Below are 20095 nucleotides of genomic sequence, written 5' to 3'. Positions count from 1 at the left end.
CATGATGCTCTGGATGAAACGGGTGCCGTCATGTGGTCTCTTGGTCCACATCCCGAGTCTCTGTGCAGGCTCATTACTTATTGAGTGAGTTTTTTCTTCCATTATGAAAATCCGCCATGCGCTGATATACAGAACTGCAAAACTCTGATTGTTTAAACATTCTTTCACATGCAGAAGGAGAGTTCAACAAAAACTCCTCTGAGTCCCGTAAGACTGGGGAAACAAGAGCTGAATGAAGATGCTGCATCACCTCGAGTGTGACGCAACAGCATTGATGCACCCGGGCCTTCATCGTCACCACATCCACCAGCATAAAACTAACTCTGTCACCACCAGGATATTCTCCAGAAGGAACGTAATTTCCACACAAACTCTCAGAACTCCTTGACGTAAGAAGAATGATACAAACACGATGGAAGTTTCTTAATTCTTAATCAGAATGCGCACTTTCTTTCCTTGTTTACGCATCCCACAACAGATTTCCTCATCTGTGCATGTCAAGCCTGAGCCTGTGATGCAATAATCCATGTTTATTCACAAGTTTATAATCCTGTGTGCATTAACTGTGAAGCCCCCGGCACTGCCTCTCTGTCTTGTCATTCAATCCCATCCTACATACAAGACACGTAATACTAATCAGAGGCTCCGTCATCCAGCCAACGTTGAAATATGAAAACACAGAACGAATAATCCCCCCCCCCGGAAAAACACACCAACACACAGTTTGACCACAGCAGATAGTATGCGGAATCATCTAGTACCAATGTCAAGTCATGTTTCAGCGTGCTTGCAATGTCATCTCTCTCGGTATCAAACAAAGTTCTAGTGCAGAGTTAAAAACTGAGTTATATTATTATAATCCCCATGAATACATAACCTCCAGAGAAATGTGCCTGGTGATTTGGAGTCGTGCTTATTCTGACAAAAGGTAACATCAACATCAGAGGGTGCAATGTAGAGTCCACTGTCCCAAAACTACTCACTCATCACAGTTTTATTATATTTGAAGAGGTAGTAATGATGTTTAAATACTTCCATGTAAAGCAAAACTAACAAGATGAAAAACGTCTTTAGTAATCAGTACTGTTTAAATGTACAGGCATCCAATAACCGATAACTGATTATCAGCCTCTTCTACAAGGTTTTTATCTGCTGTTTCACACTGGTACTAAACATCTAAAGCCTTTAACAGGCAGCTCATGCATGCAAGCTGGCAACAGTACGTCAGATCTCACACGTTTAAGAAATATACGTGACATCGACCTGTGCAAATCCAACGATATTAAGTTTTAATCACAACCTTTTAAGCAATAAAAATGTAGTTGAGCAGAGAAGCACCACAGCACTGACCGCCAAGCATCGTTTTCCTCTCGGATTTTCCCTGCTCATCCCGAGTGATGCAACGACTTTTAAACACGCGCAATCAAGGTCAGAGACAACAAACAGTGACCTCTGTGTCAACTCCGGCACACGTCGAGCACGACGCAAATGAAGGCTACACAGACTTCACATGTCACTAAACAACGCGATTGAAACCATTTCCAGCCTGCCTGGGAACTTTCTTTATTTCGACTCAAGTGATAAAAGCAAAGAGGAGAGAGAGAGAGAGACGCACGGCGGAGGCTTGTTGGAAATAAATTATTTCTCACCTTAAACCTTTAGCGGCGATCAACAATATCCAGGATTTATTATGAAGGCAGGCAGTGAGTGGAGGAACACGCAAAACCTCCGGCGATCTGCACTGGTGTGTGTGTGTGTGTGTGTGTGTGGTGAGCTGCTGAGCGCTCTCAGGACCGCTGGAGGACGATCACGTGCTCTGCCTACAATCCACATGAAAGAGTGCGGGACGCACCGTGACGCACGAAGCGCCGATCGCCAGCAGCGATGCGTGATCGCGTTGTTACTCACTTGTTGTTTGGCACTTTGCGCGCCCATCAAGGCATCCGCGCACGGGGAAGGTGTTGCGTGAGAGAGAGAGAGAGAGAGAGAGAGAGAGAGAGGTTTGTCAAGGTTATCCACACCTACCTGAGGGAAGGATGGTCTGACGCAGCTGTCATCTGTTCAATTGATAAAATATTCAAGCCATTCAACACTATCATGATTTTAAGCAGTATCAGCAGGACTTACTGTGTCATTGTGATTCCATGTGATGAGCTAGCTGAGCATCACTTTAACAGCTGGGCCCATGTATCTGCTGGACGACCTATTCTCATCATCTCTCACCAGGGCGGCTTGCAGCTAACGGTACAAACAGTGCAGCCAAAGCTAACAGTGTTTATCTGAGGGGGACATGAGCCCAGGCAAGAAGGGAATGTGAGCTATCCTGTGGGACAGACCCGTTCTAACATGCACTAAACACATGCCCATCCATGTAAGCAATGCACAGAAGCGTTAATTGCGAACACACAGATGCGCTTGCATCCACAAGCTTTGTAATAGTGCAAATGTGTTGAGAGAGCGAGGAGTGGAGTAGAAAACCAAAAAAGAACATGGATATATAGGTTGTGCAAGTACCTCAAAATTGTTTTAGGGTACAGATATCCACTGTCTTAGAGAATACACATTTAGTTCCCCTCATACTACTCAAATAAATGTGTGATTTACGGCTTTATCTCCCTGATCACACTTTGCACTCTCACTGGGTGGTCGCTCCTCTGTTAGACATCGGACATGCGACACGACTGCAGCCGACACAGACACCCAGGGGACCATTAATCACGCAGCATCCGCCACAATGTTCTTCAACACCACCTAGATTTAGGAGGAAGATATTGCAGAGAGGTCATCCTGACCTTATAGTTTTATTTTCTTGTCCGTTGCCATAAGTCTACCTCAAATGTGTTTGTTCTCACATGCTTCATGATATTTCTGTATCATATCAAATGTATGTATCAGTAATGGACATTGGTCTAGGTTGATGAACATTGAAGAGTAAACATGACTAATCAAGAGGCCTTAAACTTTGTGGGAACAAACTTCTGTCAAATTGATAAGCATTCATGCTGATAACTAACTTTATATAAAACCTCTACAGTACTTTTGAACTAAATAGTATCTCATCCTCTCTCTATCAATGTCTTGCAGTAGAATATGGTTTAAATCATTTTTATTTTCCATCCAATACATTTTCAGGATCTGGTCTGTTTTTAGTACTTGGTTGGTTGCCTTTGACGCACATTTTTTGAGCTGACTGCTGGAAGCAGTTGCCACAGCAACCCCAGAATCATATGACAGACCTTGTCTCATCTCTGCAATCTCACCCCCTTTATAAATGCTTTATTTTATATTCAGGAACAACTAAATGGATTTCAAACATTCACATACTTGTATGATCTGGACTTTAATTCTGTTGGATACTGTAGGTGATATTTCTTAAATCCAAATCCAAATACTTTAAGTAGTTGGACTGTACAGATATCTCCTCCTATTGTTTTTACTCTCTCTCTCCTCAGCTCTACTTTCCTCTTTGTTGTAACAATTAGAAGTTTAAAGGGGGTTAAAGATTGGTCATTAGGTTTCTCACATCACTTTTTCTTTTACAACCTTTCTGTCACCTCGTCTCTTCAGGAAAAATGTCCTCCAAGAAACATTTGACATTAGAATGGAAGACATCTAAGACAGCCCATTTTGACTGGAGTACATCTAACGTGATGATAAATTTTGATCAAGGCGATCACAATAATGGCAATAGTGGCACAATCAATGCAATGGTTTTCTTTCACAAAAACTATTGCACCAAGGTGCTCTTGATCACTGCAGTTCAGGCTCAACTGCTGCAGGGCTTCTGCTAAGTGGACATTGTTGTATCATTCTTTGGTGGTTTAAGCCTGCATCAGGCGCCCAGCAGGCCTCTGGGACCGTCACACTGCTGCGCTTTATGCCCTCAGCAAATGACCCAACAGTCCCACCTGGGTCGTAACAACAGCAGCCTGGTTTTCATTTAAATTCTGTCATTTTACTAATAATAAAATGTATTTTACACACGTTTAAATATTCTCTTAGTTATTTTTTAGTTCAGGGTATTAATAATAGCTTTTGCTAACGAAATACAGCTTCAGCTGATTTGATTGTCACCAAATTTCAGCAATTTAAGTTGTCAAGATATTTTACTCAAAACCACCAATGTCCACTTCATGTGGGAAAGTCAAGGGATCATAAAGGCCAGTCGGATTTACCCTTTGGGATCCGGAGGTGACTGCTCCAAATAATGGAAACCTATCAAGTAGTTTGTAGAAACATTTCGTTTGACAGGTGATGACAGACATTTCTATCCTTAAGGCTGCTATTATGACCAATAACCTCAGCATACATGTAAACTAAACACCAAGAAAGCTTGTGACTGTGTTTCCTGTCAGATTTGATTCCACGGTCTCTAGCATTTCCTGTTTTTAAGCTTTCTTGGCTGGGTGATGCAGTTATTCTTTTCTGTTTAGATTTGTATATTCATTCTTATCATCAGCATCTCGTTTCTCAGTCACAGTCATTTCCCCTAAAGAGTGTCCCAAAACTGTTATAAAGAATTTCTCTCTGTAATATCGTCCATGATTTTGGTGTTATCTCATGGTTCTTGTCGTCCGGGGTCAGCAGCCTTCAGCACATTCCCGCTCCTCTCTGCTCTCACCTTCAGTCGCCTCTAACTTTACATTGTCTCTTTTCACATTGTCTCTTTGCAGCACCCAGTTTCTTTTTCTGCCCCCCCCCCTCTTTCCCCTTTCACTCACGTGAAAAGAGCAAAACAAGAGCTCTGACTGTATTGTTCATCTTTCCTTCTGATGAGGAAATGAATATGCGGCTATTTAAGTTATACATCATTTGGTGTTATTGTGAGAAAAAAAACACTTAGCAGTCTTTGCTTTCTGCTTAAAAGATCTTTCCCACAATGCATCAGTGCACGGGGACATGCTGGTTGTGCAGGTGTTCAGACAGTTGCCAAAGTGGGTCATTTTGGGCTCGGAGAGAAACACACTGTAGTGTTCTACCACCACTTCCAAGATGGTGTGTTTATTTACTCAAGATGTAATCAGAAACTGCTGTTCTGTAAGTAAAATCATCAAGGATTGTGTTCCCCTCCAGATTAGACAAGTGAAGGATCGGTTGCCTCTTGGTGGGAAGAAATACACAAACAGATCTCTTACAAAGCATCCGTCTCTCACGAAAGACAGGGTGCAGTGTGTCAAGCCATGTTGTTCACGTTAATGCAACACACAAAAATAGAAACTCATTAAAAGCTTTAATCCTTTGCAGATTTCCACTCGTAATAGCTCATTAACATCCATTTCTATATCATCTACACTCGATGGTTGTTATCAGATGAAATGCCTTTTGTTGCAGTATATTGAAGGTTTCAAATTTTGTATTACTGCAGTCTCTGAAAACATTACATAACGTTTTCCGCTCGTTATCCACTGGAACAAGCAACAGCAACTGAAGTCCCAACATGTTTTCCAGCATTGAATATGTAAGTACTCTTTTGTTGACACGATGATGGATACATGCTTTGGTTAAGGAGAAACAACTGACCTGGATATTCAGAAGAGATTTTAAGCAGGAACAATTTCCCCGCTCGCACAATCTTTTTAAACACAGTTAAAGCCACATTAATACTGTTTGGCAGACTGCCCTGCTGGGCCTGTGCGTGGACATGTGACGGTCTACAGAGGAACCTCACCAGATGGTCTCTCAAAGAGGGGGCAGTCCAGTTCATGGGGTTGAGGGCAAAGCTTCTGTTCACATATTTTTTTGGACAACATTATTCTTTGAAATTATCCACAGGGTCAGTGAGACAAAAGGGATCCAGATAAAAGTAATTGAGAACAGATCATTCATATAATTTACACAGTCAGAAGGGAGATTAAGTCCTTTATGTTGAAAATTAAGAGGTCGTTGTTCGTCAAGAATACGTTTTGATTTGTAAATGTGATTTTTTTATATTGTATGTATAATTTCAGGTTTTCATGCTTGAGTAGAAAATATTTCTGACGATTCTTCAAGGTTCTTTTTCCCAGTTGATAAGAATCTCATTAGGCTTCATAAAGATGTGGGAATTTAGTGGAAGAAAAATATTTTTTAATACTCTGGTGTGTGTGTATATGTCCCAGAAGTTACTAAATTGTCTGTTTTTCTGTGCATGAAGCAACACAGTTCAATTGGACGATCATCTCTACCCCTGCTGTCACGCAGACTGTAATCCTCTGCGTGGGAGCGCCCTACATAAGGGATTCAGCATTTTATTTATGTACTATCATTAATAATCAAAGTGCCCACATGTACAAAAATACAGATTTGTTTAGTATGAATTACGGCCTTGGCTGCAATGCAGCTTGTGTAATTACTGTTAAAAAAATACAAGCAAAAAGGTTAATTGAAATGGAGGTGAACTCAAAGTTGCTTCTTAAACAAATTTAGTTCAAAATGATCTGAGGGGAACACCATCATGAGATTAAACTGGGAGACTTTGTGTAGTTCATTTTCTATATTCTTGAATTGATGCGCGAGTGACTGTAACAGAAATCATGTCTTTGTATAGATATCATTAAACTAATCAAATGGATGTCTTTATTATCTAAAATTGGAATTTTAGCTAAAAAGTAAAGCCCACCACTGTATTGTATCCGTTTGATGAGTGTGTTTTTGTTTTCTGTCATGAAGTGTGTCCTCATGCACTAGCAGGGCAGCTGAAAAGTCTGAAAAGGAGATTCTGTAAAGTCCTTTCCAACTCCACAACCTTGTAGCCAGTCAGGAGACAATTAGGATGCAAACGTTGTCAGACAAGACAGTGCTTCACCTTTCTGTGGCAAGCTGCTGCTGATTTGTGGTTTTAGGAGGAGTTAATCTGCCCCCTACTGGTGGAAATTTGGTAAAAACGTATTTGTTCCGTATTGAGCAGATTGTTCTAAAGATAATTTCTAAACACAAACACACACACACCAGGGATCGAAATGAGGGGTGTCTTATTTGTCTAAGTCATTAGACAAATATTTTTAACATTAAAAATGCTTGTGAAAAGGTCTTTAGTGACGTTTTATATTCATAACAATAATTATTTTATTTGGGCAGCAATCAGGGCAGCCAATAGCATCACAGATTGTTGTTGTGGTCTAAGGCGCAGACACGTGGGTTATTGCCTCACAAAGAGTGAAATCCCTCATGAAAATGCTGTAAGTGCTTCGTTGTTTATATCTCCATAATAATTGCTTATTATAGTAAAATATTTGGAGTTGGTGTTCCATTAACTAACTTAGATACCCAGTGTAACGTAATGATTAGAAGAGTTTCTTGCTGTATGTGTATGAAGCCAAACAACCTGCCAGCTAACAGCAGCACATTCACAAACATATTGCTGAAAATCTACAAAACGCATCACAAATCCATTGCAGCGTTCACGATTGTATAAGTGAGCACTACATCACAACCACGTATGAAAACATGTATTCAAGAAAATATATTTAAAAAAAGATCGGAAGGCTTTCATAAACTAGATGTAAAGGTCAAGAATTTCCAAGCACTTTTTCTATCCAGTACAGACCCTACATGTCTATGCTACTGACTCTATTATTGTTATGTACTTTTTCACAACTGGTCCTTGACAAGGCCCTGGAACCACCCTGTTCAAGAAATTGATGTATCCTAGCTGTATAAAGAGTGTACCCGCCCTCCCCTCTGCCAATGCAAATTAACTCTTGTTTTCCTGTCATGTGTTACTCAATAACAGTCGGTGTCCTTACGTCAAGGTCACAATGCAGCCTGTACACATACTTTGACAGCATTTAAATGACTAAACCATTATTTTTGGGAATCCACTTTGACCCCAGAGCAGTGCCGCACCCTCGTATATGATAGGCAAGCTAACTTCCTGTTCAGACCCGTTCAGCCAATCACCTTCCTCTGCAGGCACATGGGCGGGACTTCCTGTACAGTAGTGCCAAGCAGCCTAACATGGCGGTTATGTTGCTCGCATGAGTGTGTAGTGAAAAACCGTGGAAGTTAAGACAAATACAATCTACTTCAGTGAAAATAGCTGATTAAGAGAAGTAAGTGTGTGGACTGCGGATATCGGCTTTTGGAGATGAAGGGAAAAGAGCGGTCGCCGGTGAAAAAACGCTCTCGGGCGCCAGAAGACAGCAGAGACCGAGGAGGAAGTCACCCGGGCGGCAAGAAGAGCGGAGCCCTGTCGACGATTGGTAGCAACAACGGCAACGGCGCGCCTTCGTCCCGGAGAAGTTTACACAGTGAGAAGAGAGACACGAGGGATTCAGACGGGCACAATTCAACCCCTCGGACTAGTGGCGGCTACGACTACGGAGTTGTTTCGGGGAACAAGTCGTACGGGGGCGCCGAAATCGACGCGGAAACGTCCAGGTCCGACCCGCGGCCTCCGTCAAACCCCGACAACGAGTACAAGACTCTCAAAATAAGTGAGCTGGGCAACCAGCTGAACGACGAGGAGATAGAGGACGGATTGTTCCACGAGTTTAAGAGGTTTGGTGACGTCAGTGTAAAAATAAGTCGCGATAACGACGCCAGGGTGGCGTACGTGAACTTCAGGAGGCCGGATGACGCCCGGTCGGCCAAACACGCACGGGGCAAGCTGGTGCTGTACGACCGGCCTCTGAAGATAGAGACCGTCTACACGAACAGACTCCGAGGCCGCTCCCCGGTTTTAAAAGACAATTTCTCTCCCGGACACCGGAATCCCCACTCCCAGAGGCCCCTTTCTCCCACTGGCATGGGATACAGAGACTACCGATTGCAGCAGCTCGCTCTGGGTCGTCTCCCTCCGCCGCCTCCTCCCCTTCCTCCTCCTGCGCCTCCTTCTCAGCCACCTCACGTCAGAGATCTGGAGAGAGACAGAGATTTTTCCGTGTATGATGCCAGGAATAGACCCCCGTTCATCCCAGAATGTGCCTTGTTCCGCGAGGAGGACCTAATAACCCCCGAGGATGACCATAGGTCGAACAGGACTTTGTTTCTGGGCAACCTGGACGTCGGCGTGACAGAGAGCGACCTGAGGAGGGCGTTTGACAGGTTTGGGATAATAACAGAAGTGGATATAAAGCGGGCGGTACGAGGCCAGAGCAACACCTATGGTTTCATCAAGTTTGAGAATCTCGACATGGCTCACCGTGCTAAAGTAGCCATGTCGGGGAAAGTGGTCGGCCACAACCCAATTAAAATTGGCTATGGTAAACCCACACCCACGACTAGACTGTGGGTGGGGGGCCTCGGACCGTGGGTTCCACTTGCTGCACTAGCCAAGGAGTTTGACCGCTTTGGTACCATCAGGACTATAGACTACAGGAAAGGTGAAGTGTGGGCTTACATCCAATATGAAAGTTTGGACGCAGCTCAGGCTGCATGTACTCACATGAGAGGCTTTCCCCTCGGGGGGCCCGACAGGAGACTGAGAGTGGATTTTGCGGACACAGAGCACCGCTACCAGCACCAGCAGTACGTGCAGCTCCCTCTGCCCCTGCCACACTACGACTTTGTTCCTGAGCCCTTTACCCACCGTCTTACGGACTCCGCGAGAGGGAGGGACAGGTCGCCTCCACTTCCTGCTCGCTTCAGGGACAGGGGCCCGTACCCAAGTGATGAATGGTCGGGCGTGGGTGTCCACGACAGGATGCGAGGAGCCGTTTTTGATCCCATAGATCGTCTTGACAGGCGTTCCCACGAGACCTGGCCAATAGAGCGTGATTTACAAGGCAGAGATCTGAGCCGCAAAAGGAGACATTTGGATGACGGCGGTCGACGGGATCGTTCACCTGACAACATTGACTTTGGTCTGCGTCGCCACGGCAACTCATTAGACCGCAGCCCTGGAGGCAGTAGTCGAGATGGGGGTCGATTCAGTGACCCCGAACGCCAGGTTCGCTCTGGCAAAACCTCACCTGCCCGAGAGCGCCAGAACATGGGCTTTGGAGACAAGAGAAGAAGAACACTTAGCCCGTCTTTGCCCGGCTCTTGCTCTGACAAGGACCGAAAACCCAAAGCAAGGGACTCGTCCAAGAGCCCAGCTAAGAAGGACAACCGCTTAGAACATCTTCTCCCCTCTCAATCTTCAAAGTGTGGACCGCAGTCAAAGCCAGCTGCTGGAGAGCAAAAGTTGATTCAGGTCTGGCAGGGTGTCCTCCTGCTGAAGAACAGCAGCTTTCCCACTTCCCTGCACATGCTGGAGGGGGACCTTGCTGTTGCTACACGTCTGCTGGTGCAGGGCTCCAAAGGGGGTCAAGCGTCCCAGCTGAAGATCAGCCAGCGCCTGCGATTGGACCAACCCAAGGTTGACGAAGTCTCCCGTCGCATCAAAGCCGCCGGCTCCGGTGGATACGCCGTCCTTCTGGCCGTGCCCGGGAAATGTGAAGATGCGGGGATCCAGGACGCCAACAGCTCAGCCGAGAGACCTCTGAAGAACCTGGTGTCCTACCTGAAGCAGAAAGAGGCAGCCGGCATCATCAGCCTCCCGGTGGGAGGCGTCCGTGACAAGGACCACGGAGGAGTCCTTCACGCTTTCCCCCCCTGTGATTTCTCACAGCAGTTTGTGGATGCCTCCGCCAAAGCCTTTGCCAAATCAGAGGATGACTACATGGTGATGGTCATTATCAAAGGAGCATCATTATAAAAAAGAAAATAAATATTCAAAATGTTTCTTTACGGTCTGAACTGTTGAAAAAACAGGGAGAAGTAATTAGGAAATCACTAAAGGATGATTCATGATAACTTTATATTACCTAAATGGTAGCGTGTGACTCATCCTGTTAAAAGTTTATAGAAATGAAAGGTGGTTGAAATTTTACAAATGTTTTGATTAATTTCGTTATTAATTCAGGTGACACGCTGCATTCTGCTATTTAGTATTCAGATTAGTGTACATTACTTTGGTACTATGCTAAAATAATTCAAAGCCGGCTACAGTTCTGGGAATCACTGCTATATGTTGCCTTATGACGTTAAAAAAAAAAACACAATTCCTTACTATGATTTCATACAATGTATTTTGCTTTAACCTGTAAACAGCATAAATATAACTGGCCAGTTTCCACACATTTGTATAAAGTTTGTGCAGCCAGCCTTTGAAACATTTAAAGCAAACTCATGCATATGATTTAGGATGTACTTCCATTTGATCTAAAGCTTCATTAATTACTCGGATTACTCCAGATGTGCATCTGTATCGTGTTTTTTTTTTTTGACCAAGTAAACATTTTGATTCAAAATGTCAATATATAACAGACGTTCTATTTTTGGCACTTTTATCCAGTCTTGCTCAAAGCTAAAGAGAATTGTTGAAACAGATAGTGTTAAAATACAGCAGGACATAAGCGTTTCAGTACAATAGACATGAATATCAGATGCTCCTGTCTGAGCCACATCTGGAGGTTTATGTGACATTATACGGTTTCTTACTGGTAGATGTATGTAGCGGTGGACACGAACAGCAATCCCCTGTACATCCTCATGCAGTGCAACAAAAGCTCGATTTTTATTTCTGACCCCAAGGTGTGCAATTCAACTGTATTGTATCCTACTTATATAATATAGGAACTGATTCTTTTATTATTAAGCTACTGCTTCTTTTCTTGGTTAATTTAATCATTATTTGGTCTATATAACATTAGCAGAAGGGGAAAAATTGTTTTAAAGGATCTTTTTATTCTTCCAACCATTTTATTGTTCTTCCAACATTTCAAAAAAATGATATTAACATACAACTGATTGGTTTATCAATCATCAAAATGTTGCAGATGAAGTATCTATTAATTGACAAATTATGCATGTGCTAATGTATGTCTGATCATATTACAAAGGGTTGCTTTTGCGTCCACCTCTTTAATCTACTCGTATTGGCATCGCAAATCGGTTGAACAATAATGTTGTAATCCGATAATTGCAAATCCTGCAAAGCATGTACTGTTTCAGAAAAGATAATATAATAACCTATGATTGCTCAGGCTGTGTGTTGGTTATGCCATGCACCTCTCTAACGACCAATCAGGAGTCCAGTGGTAGAAAATATTGCAATACTTTGAATGGACGTCTGGTTGAATGAGAGGAGAGAAATCCAGTCTCCAGAGGCGTTACCTGCACCGTCCTCTGAAATGACTGTTGAGTATTCTTCATGGCTTTGATTTGAGTACTGTGTTTCAAATGGAGAAAAGAATTGTTTTGTGCTGTATACTCAGGATATCTGGAGAGAGAAATGGAGAACATCAGCGCCCACGGGCCTAAGAAGTATACCTAACTGTCAAAGTGCAACATGCACTTGATAGATTTTGTTTCAATAAATTTACTCTTTCGTGGGAAACACGACTGCCTCGGAAGACGACTTTTGTGACCTCTTCTGTTCTTGGAATTGTCTATCAAACTCCAAAGGCTTTATCGCTTTGACAGCAGGAGCCTTCGCAACAAAAAGGAGAGGAAGTGGGAGTTTGGTCTCTCGGTTCTGAGTTTTCGTTTGGTTGATCGTCATTTTGTCGAATGACTTCCTTGTGAGGAGCTTCATTCAGAGTGAAATTGACCCACCACTAGAATGCTATTTTTCAGTCCTTCTGCAAAGGGCCAATCAAGAGTCACTCTCTCTTCACACAATGTGGCTCGATCCTCAGTCGCCTCTCGACCCCGCTCGGAGGGGTTGCTGAGAAACATCTGGTTTGTCGCTCGACCACGTTATTGCCAGAGTCGCAAGGGTTGCGTCGCCGATGTGACCGCCTCTCGGTGGAAGTCTTGGTTCTGCGTACGACGGGCAGAACCTCGCCGGCGTCTCATCTGGTGCTGGAGAAAATGCTGAGACGGCGAAAACCTCATCTGCTTTATTCTGCTTTTTTAAATGGAAAAGGAAACCCGGCTGAGGAAAAGCGATTGCCGAATGATTTGTTGATATGTTGATCTGATTAACACACTTAACTGCATATGAATGCATAGTGAAGAGTATCCTGAAATTGCCGAGTCAGGACGTTTATCACTGAGACTGCTTCTGCCGGCGCCCATCGCTGCTCCACCTGAAGGGACCGTAGCAGCTTCTCGCCGCGGCGTCCAGGGGCCACGCGAGGGCCGGATTTCCGCAAAAGGTTTGATTCTCAGCCCGGCTGGACCTGCTTCTGATGCAAGATGGCCTGAACCTCTGTTCTGGGTACGTATTAAATGTGCAGCATGACCTCAAACGAAACAGGCCCTTATTTAAAAGCCGGACAGAAGGTGACAAGTTACTAGAATTGAGTAAAAATCGAATGTCCCAAACAAATACCCACAATTCCCAGCTATTGTTGGGACAGGCGGAGAACCTGATTTAAATATTATAATAATTATAATATATTATTATAATATAGATTTTTCAGTATTAGTTTGGCAAGATAAGTAGGGTCAAGTTAGGACTTTTTTTTTTTACTGATTTAACCATCTAAAGTGTACATTGTATATTTTATTAGGGAATTACTTGTTTTGTGTAATCTGCAACTAATCAGTAACTACATTAGTCTGGTATGAAATGTTGGGACCTTTGACCTCCTGGTCCTTGAAGGTCAATAAGTAGCAACACAAAAACAGCAATAATATAAAAACGGAGCCACGTGTGAAAGCTTTGGGTGGCCTTAAATCATCTGGTAACAAACTGGGTCCTATAGTGATCTAATGTATCACACGGTGTGCATCAGCAGCGGTAATCGAAATGGTGCCGGACTGTATTCTGTGTGATTACAGATGTTTGAAGGCTGACAGCTTGTTCGGGGGGAGTGCACTAAGTGTGCATTACCCTCCTGTGAAGCTATAAACTAGAAAGAGCTCAAGTCCAGATGAGATAACTCTGGAATCGAGGGCAATAAAGGTTGGTGAAAAGGGGTGTGCTGACTGCACCAGGGGAGTAAGTGAGGTCATGCTTTATCTCTCATTGATACCTGCCGGCTCTACAAGGTCTAGTTAACGCTGCAGGCGCTTACCTTACTGCTCTTTGTTAGTCTCTTGAAACGACTTTGCTGTTGTTGCCCGTTTCATAAATGAACGCTGAATTCACTGTGTGTTAGTAGCCTGCATTGTCAAAATTGAAATTAGGTACACTGATTTGAAAACATTAATAACAATAATCACTTGATCTTGTATTACGTGTAATTCAGATCCTGCGTGGGACATTCACCCCTAAACGTAGAGTCAGCCTGAAGATAACCGTCTGGGGCTGAAAACCAGATCATTTGACATCTTTTTTTCTGCTTCACTCTTTTCCCCCTTTAAAAAAGAAAAAGCCTTTTTCTCCAACAGCACCCGAAACATTTTTAATTGATATGATCTGGTCATAACGGAAATGTTGAGTATTTCAGAAGGTCACCTTGGACAACGGTCGCCATAGTTACCTGCAGTGAGACTGACCTCTGAAGGTGGGACACGAGAGAAGCCCTGCCATGGTGAGTAGTTCAATTTGTTCTTAAATGTTCACCTCTCAAATTCCAGCTGTCAGTATATTGTATTGAATTAATGTGAATTCTATTTGTACTTGAATAAAAGTATATTTTCTTGAAACCTATTCTGTTGTCTTTTCTTTTTTTAAACTTGAGTGTCTGTTTTTGTAGATTTTAGTCCTCCAGAGGGCAGAGTTACAGCATCAGAACAGAAGACGTGCTTTCAGGGAGAAACGATACAGTATCAGTGTTTATTTTTTATGCGATAAGCTTATCGGGTTGATATTAAACTAATGTGTCAATAACATTTGGTCTAACTCAATTTACTCTTTATTCAAAATCCATTGATAAACTCCTGAAACACCGCTCATGTGACGGCGCACTACTTTGTGATGCAGTGTTTCTATAGCAATAGTTTACATTTCTCTGTGGAAGTACGCACAGTGGATGAGAAAAGTCAACAGAAACTCATTCAGAGCGCCGCCTGGGAAAGGTCAAACCGCTCCAGTCCTTTGCCGCTAACAAAACACTCCTGTGACCATGAGAGAAGAGGCTGAAGGAAACTTTCTTATTGGTTCACGTATTAAATGACGCTTGATTCAACGCCCGATAATCCTTCAAAGCGACACACACACTGTCAGTTTCATCTTTACTGCTGCACTGTTTGGGATGTCTGAAACCCAAACACACAGCTGAACTTCTTAAATGGAATCTCATGGCTCTCTTTCATCACACAGGTCAAATAGTGAATATAGAATAGACACTTTCAACTGGAATTCTTCACCGTATGTATGAAGTCTAAACCTCACTGATGAAAACAATACTTCAACAACTTCATTAAACTATTCTAGTTTGTCTGTTTTTAACAATTTGATCTTAGTTATTAATCTGTAACTCAATGGAAATTAAACTTTTTATTTAAATCAACACACTGTTGGCACATGACTGTTTCTGTTTTAAAGGCATGGGAAGAAAAGTGCGCTGCACCTAGTTTTTCCTTTATCTGAATTACATAGCTCATACATACGAGTATATATGGATACTTTATTACCGGTTGCAAAACTCTTTATTTGATTAAAATTAATAATTAGTAACAGTTAATATAAAACCTGAAACCACTTATATTCAACAAACAGTTAACAGGTAACTGTTTATTTTATTTCAGCTGCGTGTGTTGAGGTTACTTTTGATTTCTCGTCCAAGTTTACTTTGAATATAGAACTGAGTAAACTTATATTATTTGCTTAACTCTAATCCCATGACAGATTAAAAAGCATTGGGATAAAGGTGCTCTGTTCCCATTGTTTCCTTTATCTGAATTCACGTATTCGGCTTTTTGTGAAGTGGTTTCCTATCAGTTCAGCTGGGTCGAGTGTTACTGTAAAAGGAGGAGTTGAGTTGACCTCTATATAAAAACATCTGCACTTCTGTGAAATCCTTAGAAATAATGAAGTCTGCCTTAGTTTTACTGAGCGTCTTGGCCGTCTCACAGGGAATTATCAGGTAAGATACACACACATCTTCACTAATGACCAACTAAAAATACGCTATTTACCATATCTCTGAATGTTTTTACTGATCAATGTTTCAATGTAGACAGAAGTAGAACGTACGAGTTGGTGATTATCAAAGCAAATTAGAAAATAATAGTGATGATGATCACTAAGTATTATTTTAATTGTTTATATTGAAATAATGAAATACTGATAAGCTTTGCTTGGGATTTAGGACAATATAGAGGTAAAATTAAACCGTCTCAAAAATCAGTTCATACTTTCTGAAATTTTCTAGAACTGAAGGATTTTGACTTCTTTACAAAGGTTTAAGATTTTTAATTATTCTTTTTACAAGAGAAAAAAGTCCTTTCACATAAATGAAGGCGTAGGTAATACTTAATAAACTCCCTAAAGAAACAATCATTTCCGCTTACAAACCGTCGTTTTTTTGGGTGAAACCTTTTCTCGCTCAGACCTCCTTTGCTTTTGTCCTACTTCCCCCCGAAAAATCCCTCCGGCCGAAACTCCTTTTTAGGATAAGTTATGAGGTCCGACGTGTTCTCAAAACAAGCTGGTGCGTGTGTGCGTCCGGATAACTGTTGAACTGCCTGTTCAGGATTCCCCTGATGAGAGGGAAGTCGGCCAGGCAGGCGCTGGAGGAGCGAGGCCTGTTTGAAGAGTACCGCAGGAAGTTTCCACACAGCCCCGCCGCAAAGTTCCTCCCTCAGAACGAGCAGAGTTCGGTGCCCCTGACCTTTGACCCACGTGTAAGTAGCACGTAACCGGTGTGTTTCCTGGCCCAGTGCAATCACGAAAACACACGAACCAATCAGATGACGTTATTTTGGGCCCAGGGAACATACTACGGAGAGATTGGTATCGGGAGTCCACCGCAGGTTTTTAAGGTCCTCTTTGACACCGGTTCCGCCGACCTGTGGATTCCCTCCGTGAGCTGCACCAGCTCTGCTTGTGGTGAGTTTAATGACCCATTTGACGTAGTGAAGATTCTGTAACAGGCTGCCAAATTGAAGATAGTCAGCTAAAATCTTTTACTATTAGCCGGATTAAAGAAACCATCCGAAAATGTCACCTAATATGCTGCACTTTACAAACAAAAGGATTCATCAATAATGAGAATAATTGCTGAATTGACAGTGTGTATATACCCCAAAGTCTTTGTAACAGGTGTCTTTGTGTATGATGCAATGATTAAAGAGATGTTCACTCTCTCTTCCTCTGTCACTAGAAACACATTCAAAGTACAACAGCTCAGCATCCAGCACCTTTCAGGCCAGCCCCAATACTTTCCACATCTCATATTACAGTGGGTTTATATCTGGCAGTACTGGATATGAACTCGTTAAGGTGAGGACATTAGCACGGCACTCGTTACCAACTGCTATCCAGGATAGGATAAAACTGCTATCCAGGTTTAGTCAAAAATTGTACCACTACTTTCTACCGCACTATATTTCTTTGAGATAGTTCCTGGACATGTCGGCTTCTCGCTGCGGCTGACATCCGTGTAACGTGCAGCGCGTGATCTGTTGTGTACACTTCCCAATCAGATAAGCGACCTCTACGTGGAGCACCAGATCTTTGGCTTCACTGACACAGAGGCCGGTTTCCTGGAGTTTCAGCCCTGGGATGGAATCCTCGGTCTGGCCTTCCCTGGTTTGTCCAACGAGGGAGGCACACCTCTGTTTAACAACTTGTGGAACCAGGGAAAAATCCCCCAGAACATGTTCTCCATGTACCTGAGCAGGTGAGGTCTCCATTTTGGTCAGGAAAATAAAAAAATAAAAAAATGTGTGTGTGTGTGGGGTGGTTTTCCTTAAAGAAAATCTCTGTGCCACCAGTTCTGTAGAAGGCAGTGTCTTGGTTCTGGGAGGATTGGATTCCACACATTACACTGGGACCATGAATTGGATCCCCCTGTATCAAACCTCCAACTTTTGGAACATCCAAATACAAAGGTAGTGTCCTTCTCAGGATGTTGTGTTTTCACAATTAACACCATGTGGACATCTCCTTCTTCTTGCCTCATTGCATTTAACGGGTGCATTTCGTTTCATACTCCCTTTGTTGTTGCAGCATCACCATCAACGGGAACACGGTTGCGTGTTCTGGGAGTTGTGTGGCAACGGTGGACTCCGGCACGTCTCTCATCATCGGTCCGGACAGAGATATTAACAACATCAATGGTTGGTTGGGAGCCAGCTCAGATGCGGATGGTGTTGTGAGTGTTTTTGATGTTTTGCATTATATTTCATTTTTCAGACAACCATAAAAGAGTTAACTAAGTTGTCGTTACGTCTCTCAGGCTTCAGTGAGCTGCAGTATCACAAACCTCTTGCCGGACGTTGTGTTCAACATCAACGGCTACAGCTTTGCTCTTCCTCCATCTGCCTACATCATGCAGGTTTGTGTTTTAAACACTTTTATGGCATACTTAAAAAGGTAACAGTTGTAACAAGTTGTGGCTTTATCATTGTATATAAGTTGTGTATTAATAAATGTATCACTCCAGCCACTGTTTCAGCTGTAGAGGGGCTGTAATCATTTATGAATATAGAAACTTTTAAACTTTTGGCTTGCCAAACTGTTTAAGGTAATGTCTATCCTTGCCATGTGCTTTTAACTCTTTAATTAATTTGGATGACCCCAACAAAGAAAAAAACCTACCCATTATGTCCTGAAAATAGTTACAAGGCATCGTAAAAAATAAATAAATAAATAAATGAAGTTATTCAAGAACGTCACATACAAAAAGATCTTAGTCGATGTGAACAAGTTTAAAAACAGCATAGAGAACAAAGGTACAGGATGGTAAAACACAGGCATACAATGAACAAAATATAACCAAACTTTAAAAAAACATTATATATATACATATTATGCAGGCAAGAGCTATTCCACAAACTATAAATCAGTTCTGTGTTCCTTTACACTAATGACACTTTTATTGTTTTAATCATTCCAATCAATGAGTGTAGCTAAATGAATAACAGCACCTCTCTCTGTATTGTGCAAACAATGCAGTTACACCATAACCACTATAACTCAAGTGGGTTCCAGATTTTTTATGTTAAAATAAATGGCCTAAGCAGAGTCATCCTGAGGTGATGAAGCTGACCTGCTGCCTTCAGTCATGCTCTCGTTCCACTCTCCCCAGTCTGGGTCTGGCTGCACAACAGGGTTTGCATCCGGCTCCTGGATCCTGGGGGAGGTCTTCATGCGCCAGTTCTACACTGCCTTTGATGTCGGCCAAAATAGGGTGGGCTTTGCTCAGGCTGTCTGAATACATGTGAAGGGGGCCACTTTGAAGTAATTCACTTCATTTGTATAGCCATGATTCAAACACTGTCAATGAATTTAATAAAATTACCTTAAAGTCAGCCTTTGTCTTTGTTGATGGCGAATTCGGGCACTCAAATGTCTGTACAGTTATCCCAGAATATTCCACAAAGAATCAACCAAAATGTTTTACTCCGGTCCGGAGCTGTGATTTGGTGGCCACTAGATGGCAGAGAGCTCAGTGACTCCTTCACCATTCATGTGATTGTCCTGGGAGTGGTCTGAGGAGGGGATGAGTCATCACACTCTCTAAAACACAGAATCGACCGCCCGTCATTCAGTGTCAACAGTCGCTGGTTACGTTCATGCCGTCTGTGTCTGGGATGTAGAGTGATCGGAAACCTTCTTTAGACTGCGCCATTTGTTCTATTTGTAATCTGTGATTTACAGGGTGTGTTATTCAGCTCATTTTCATTTTGACATCAGCGCAACAATCAACCCTCTCGTACCTCCTATGTTATTGTTTACTTTTTAGATTTTAATAAGAAAATACTTTAAAATTCATTGTGCATTGCTGTGTAAATCTAGTTTACATGTGGTAACATGAGGAGTTTGAACATCCCTCCAGACCTTTTCAATAATTTATCCTGCAAAGTGGCTGCAGGGCAGCAGGTGAGGTTTCACACTCATAGGCTCGACCTACTTCTTTACATAAAATGTGCTGTGATGATTCAGCACATTTCATTTAAAGAAATGGGATGGGGCATGTTGCACATAATGATTTTGCTCCTTGCTTCAACTGCACGATTCAGAGGACATTCTTTTCCCTCGAGTCTGAGGCCTAAATTAGACATCAAACATCAGGAGGCCATTATAAAACTGATCCAATAGAATGTTCTCTCCTGGCCGAGGAGAGTGAAT

General features: G+C 42.6%; 2 protein-coding genes across 2 annotated transcripts; both read left to right on the top strand.

The window, feature by feature from the left end:
* Positions 1 to 7879: 7879 nt before the first annotated feature.
* On the top strand, positions 7880 to 10971 carry LOC119230019 (RNA-binding protein 15-like). Its single transcript, XM_037490938.2, has one exon. The coding sequence runs from the start codon at positions 8066 to 8068 to the stop codon at positions 10616 to 10618; it is 2553 nt and encodes an 850-aa protein (XP_037346835.2). The 5' UTR covers positions 7880 to 8065; the 3' UTR covers positions 10619 to 10971.
* Positions 10972 to 15805: 4834 nt separating this feature from the next.
* Positions 15806 to 19286, top strand: LOC119229984 (pepsin A-like). Its single transcript, XM_037490889.2, has 9 exons — positions 15806 to 15884; positions 16494 to 16644; positions 16732 to 16849; positions 17124 to 17242; positions 17446 to 17642; positions 17737 to 17853; positions 17972 to 18116; positions 18201 to 18299; positions 19053 to 19286. The coding sequence occupies exons 1-9, from the start codon at positions 15829 to 15831 to the stop codon at positions 19176 to 19178; spliced, it is 1128 nt and encodes a 375-aa protein (XP_037346786.2). The 5' UTR covers positions 15806 to 15828; the 3' UTR covers positions 19179 to 19286.
* The last annotated feature ends 809 nt before the right edge of the window (positions 19287 to 20095 follow it).

Source organism: Pungitius pungitius, chromosome 8 (genome assembly GCF_949316345.1).
Source record: "Pungitius pungitius chromosome 8, fPunPun2.1, whole genome shotgun sequence".
NCBI lineage: Eukaryota > Metazoa > Chordata > Actinopteri > Perciformes > Gasterosteidae > Pungitius > Pungitius pungitius.
This window is presented reverse-complemented; position numbering and strand designations above follow the sequence as displayed.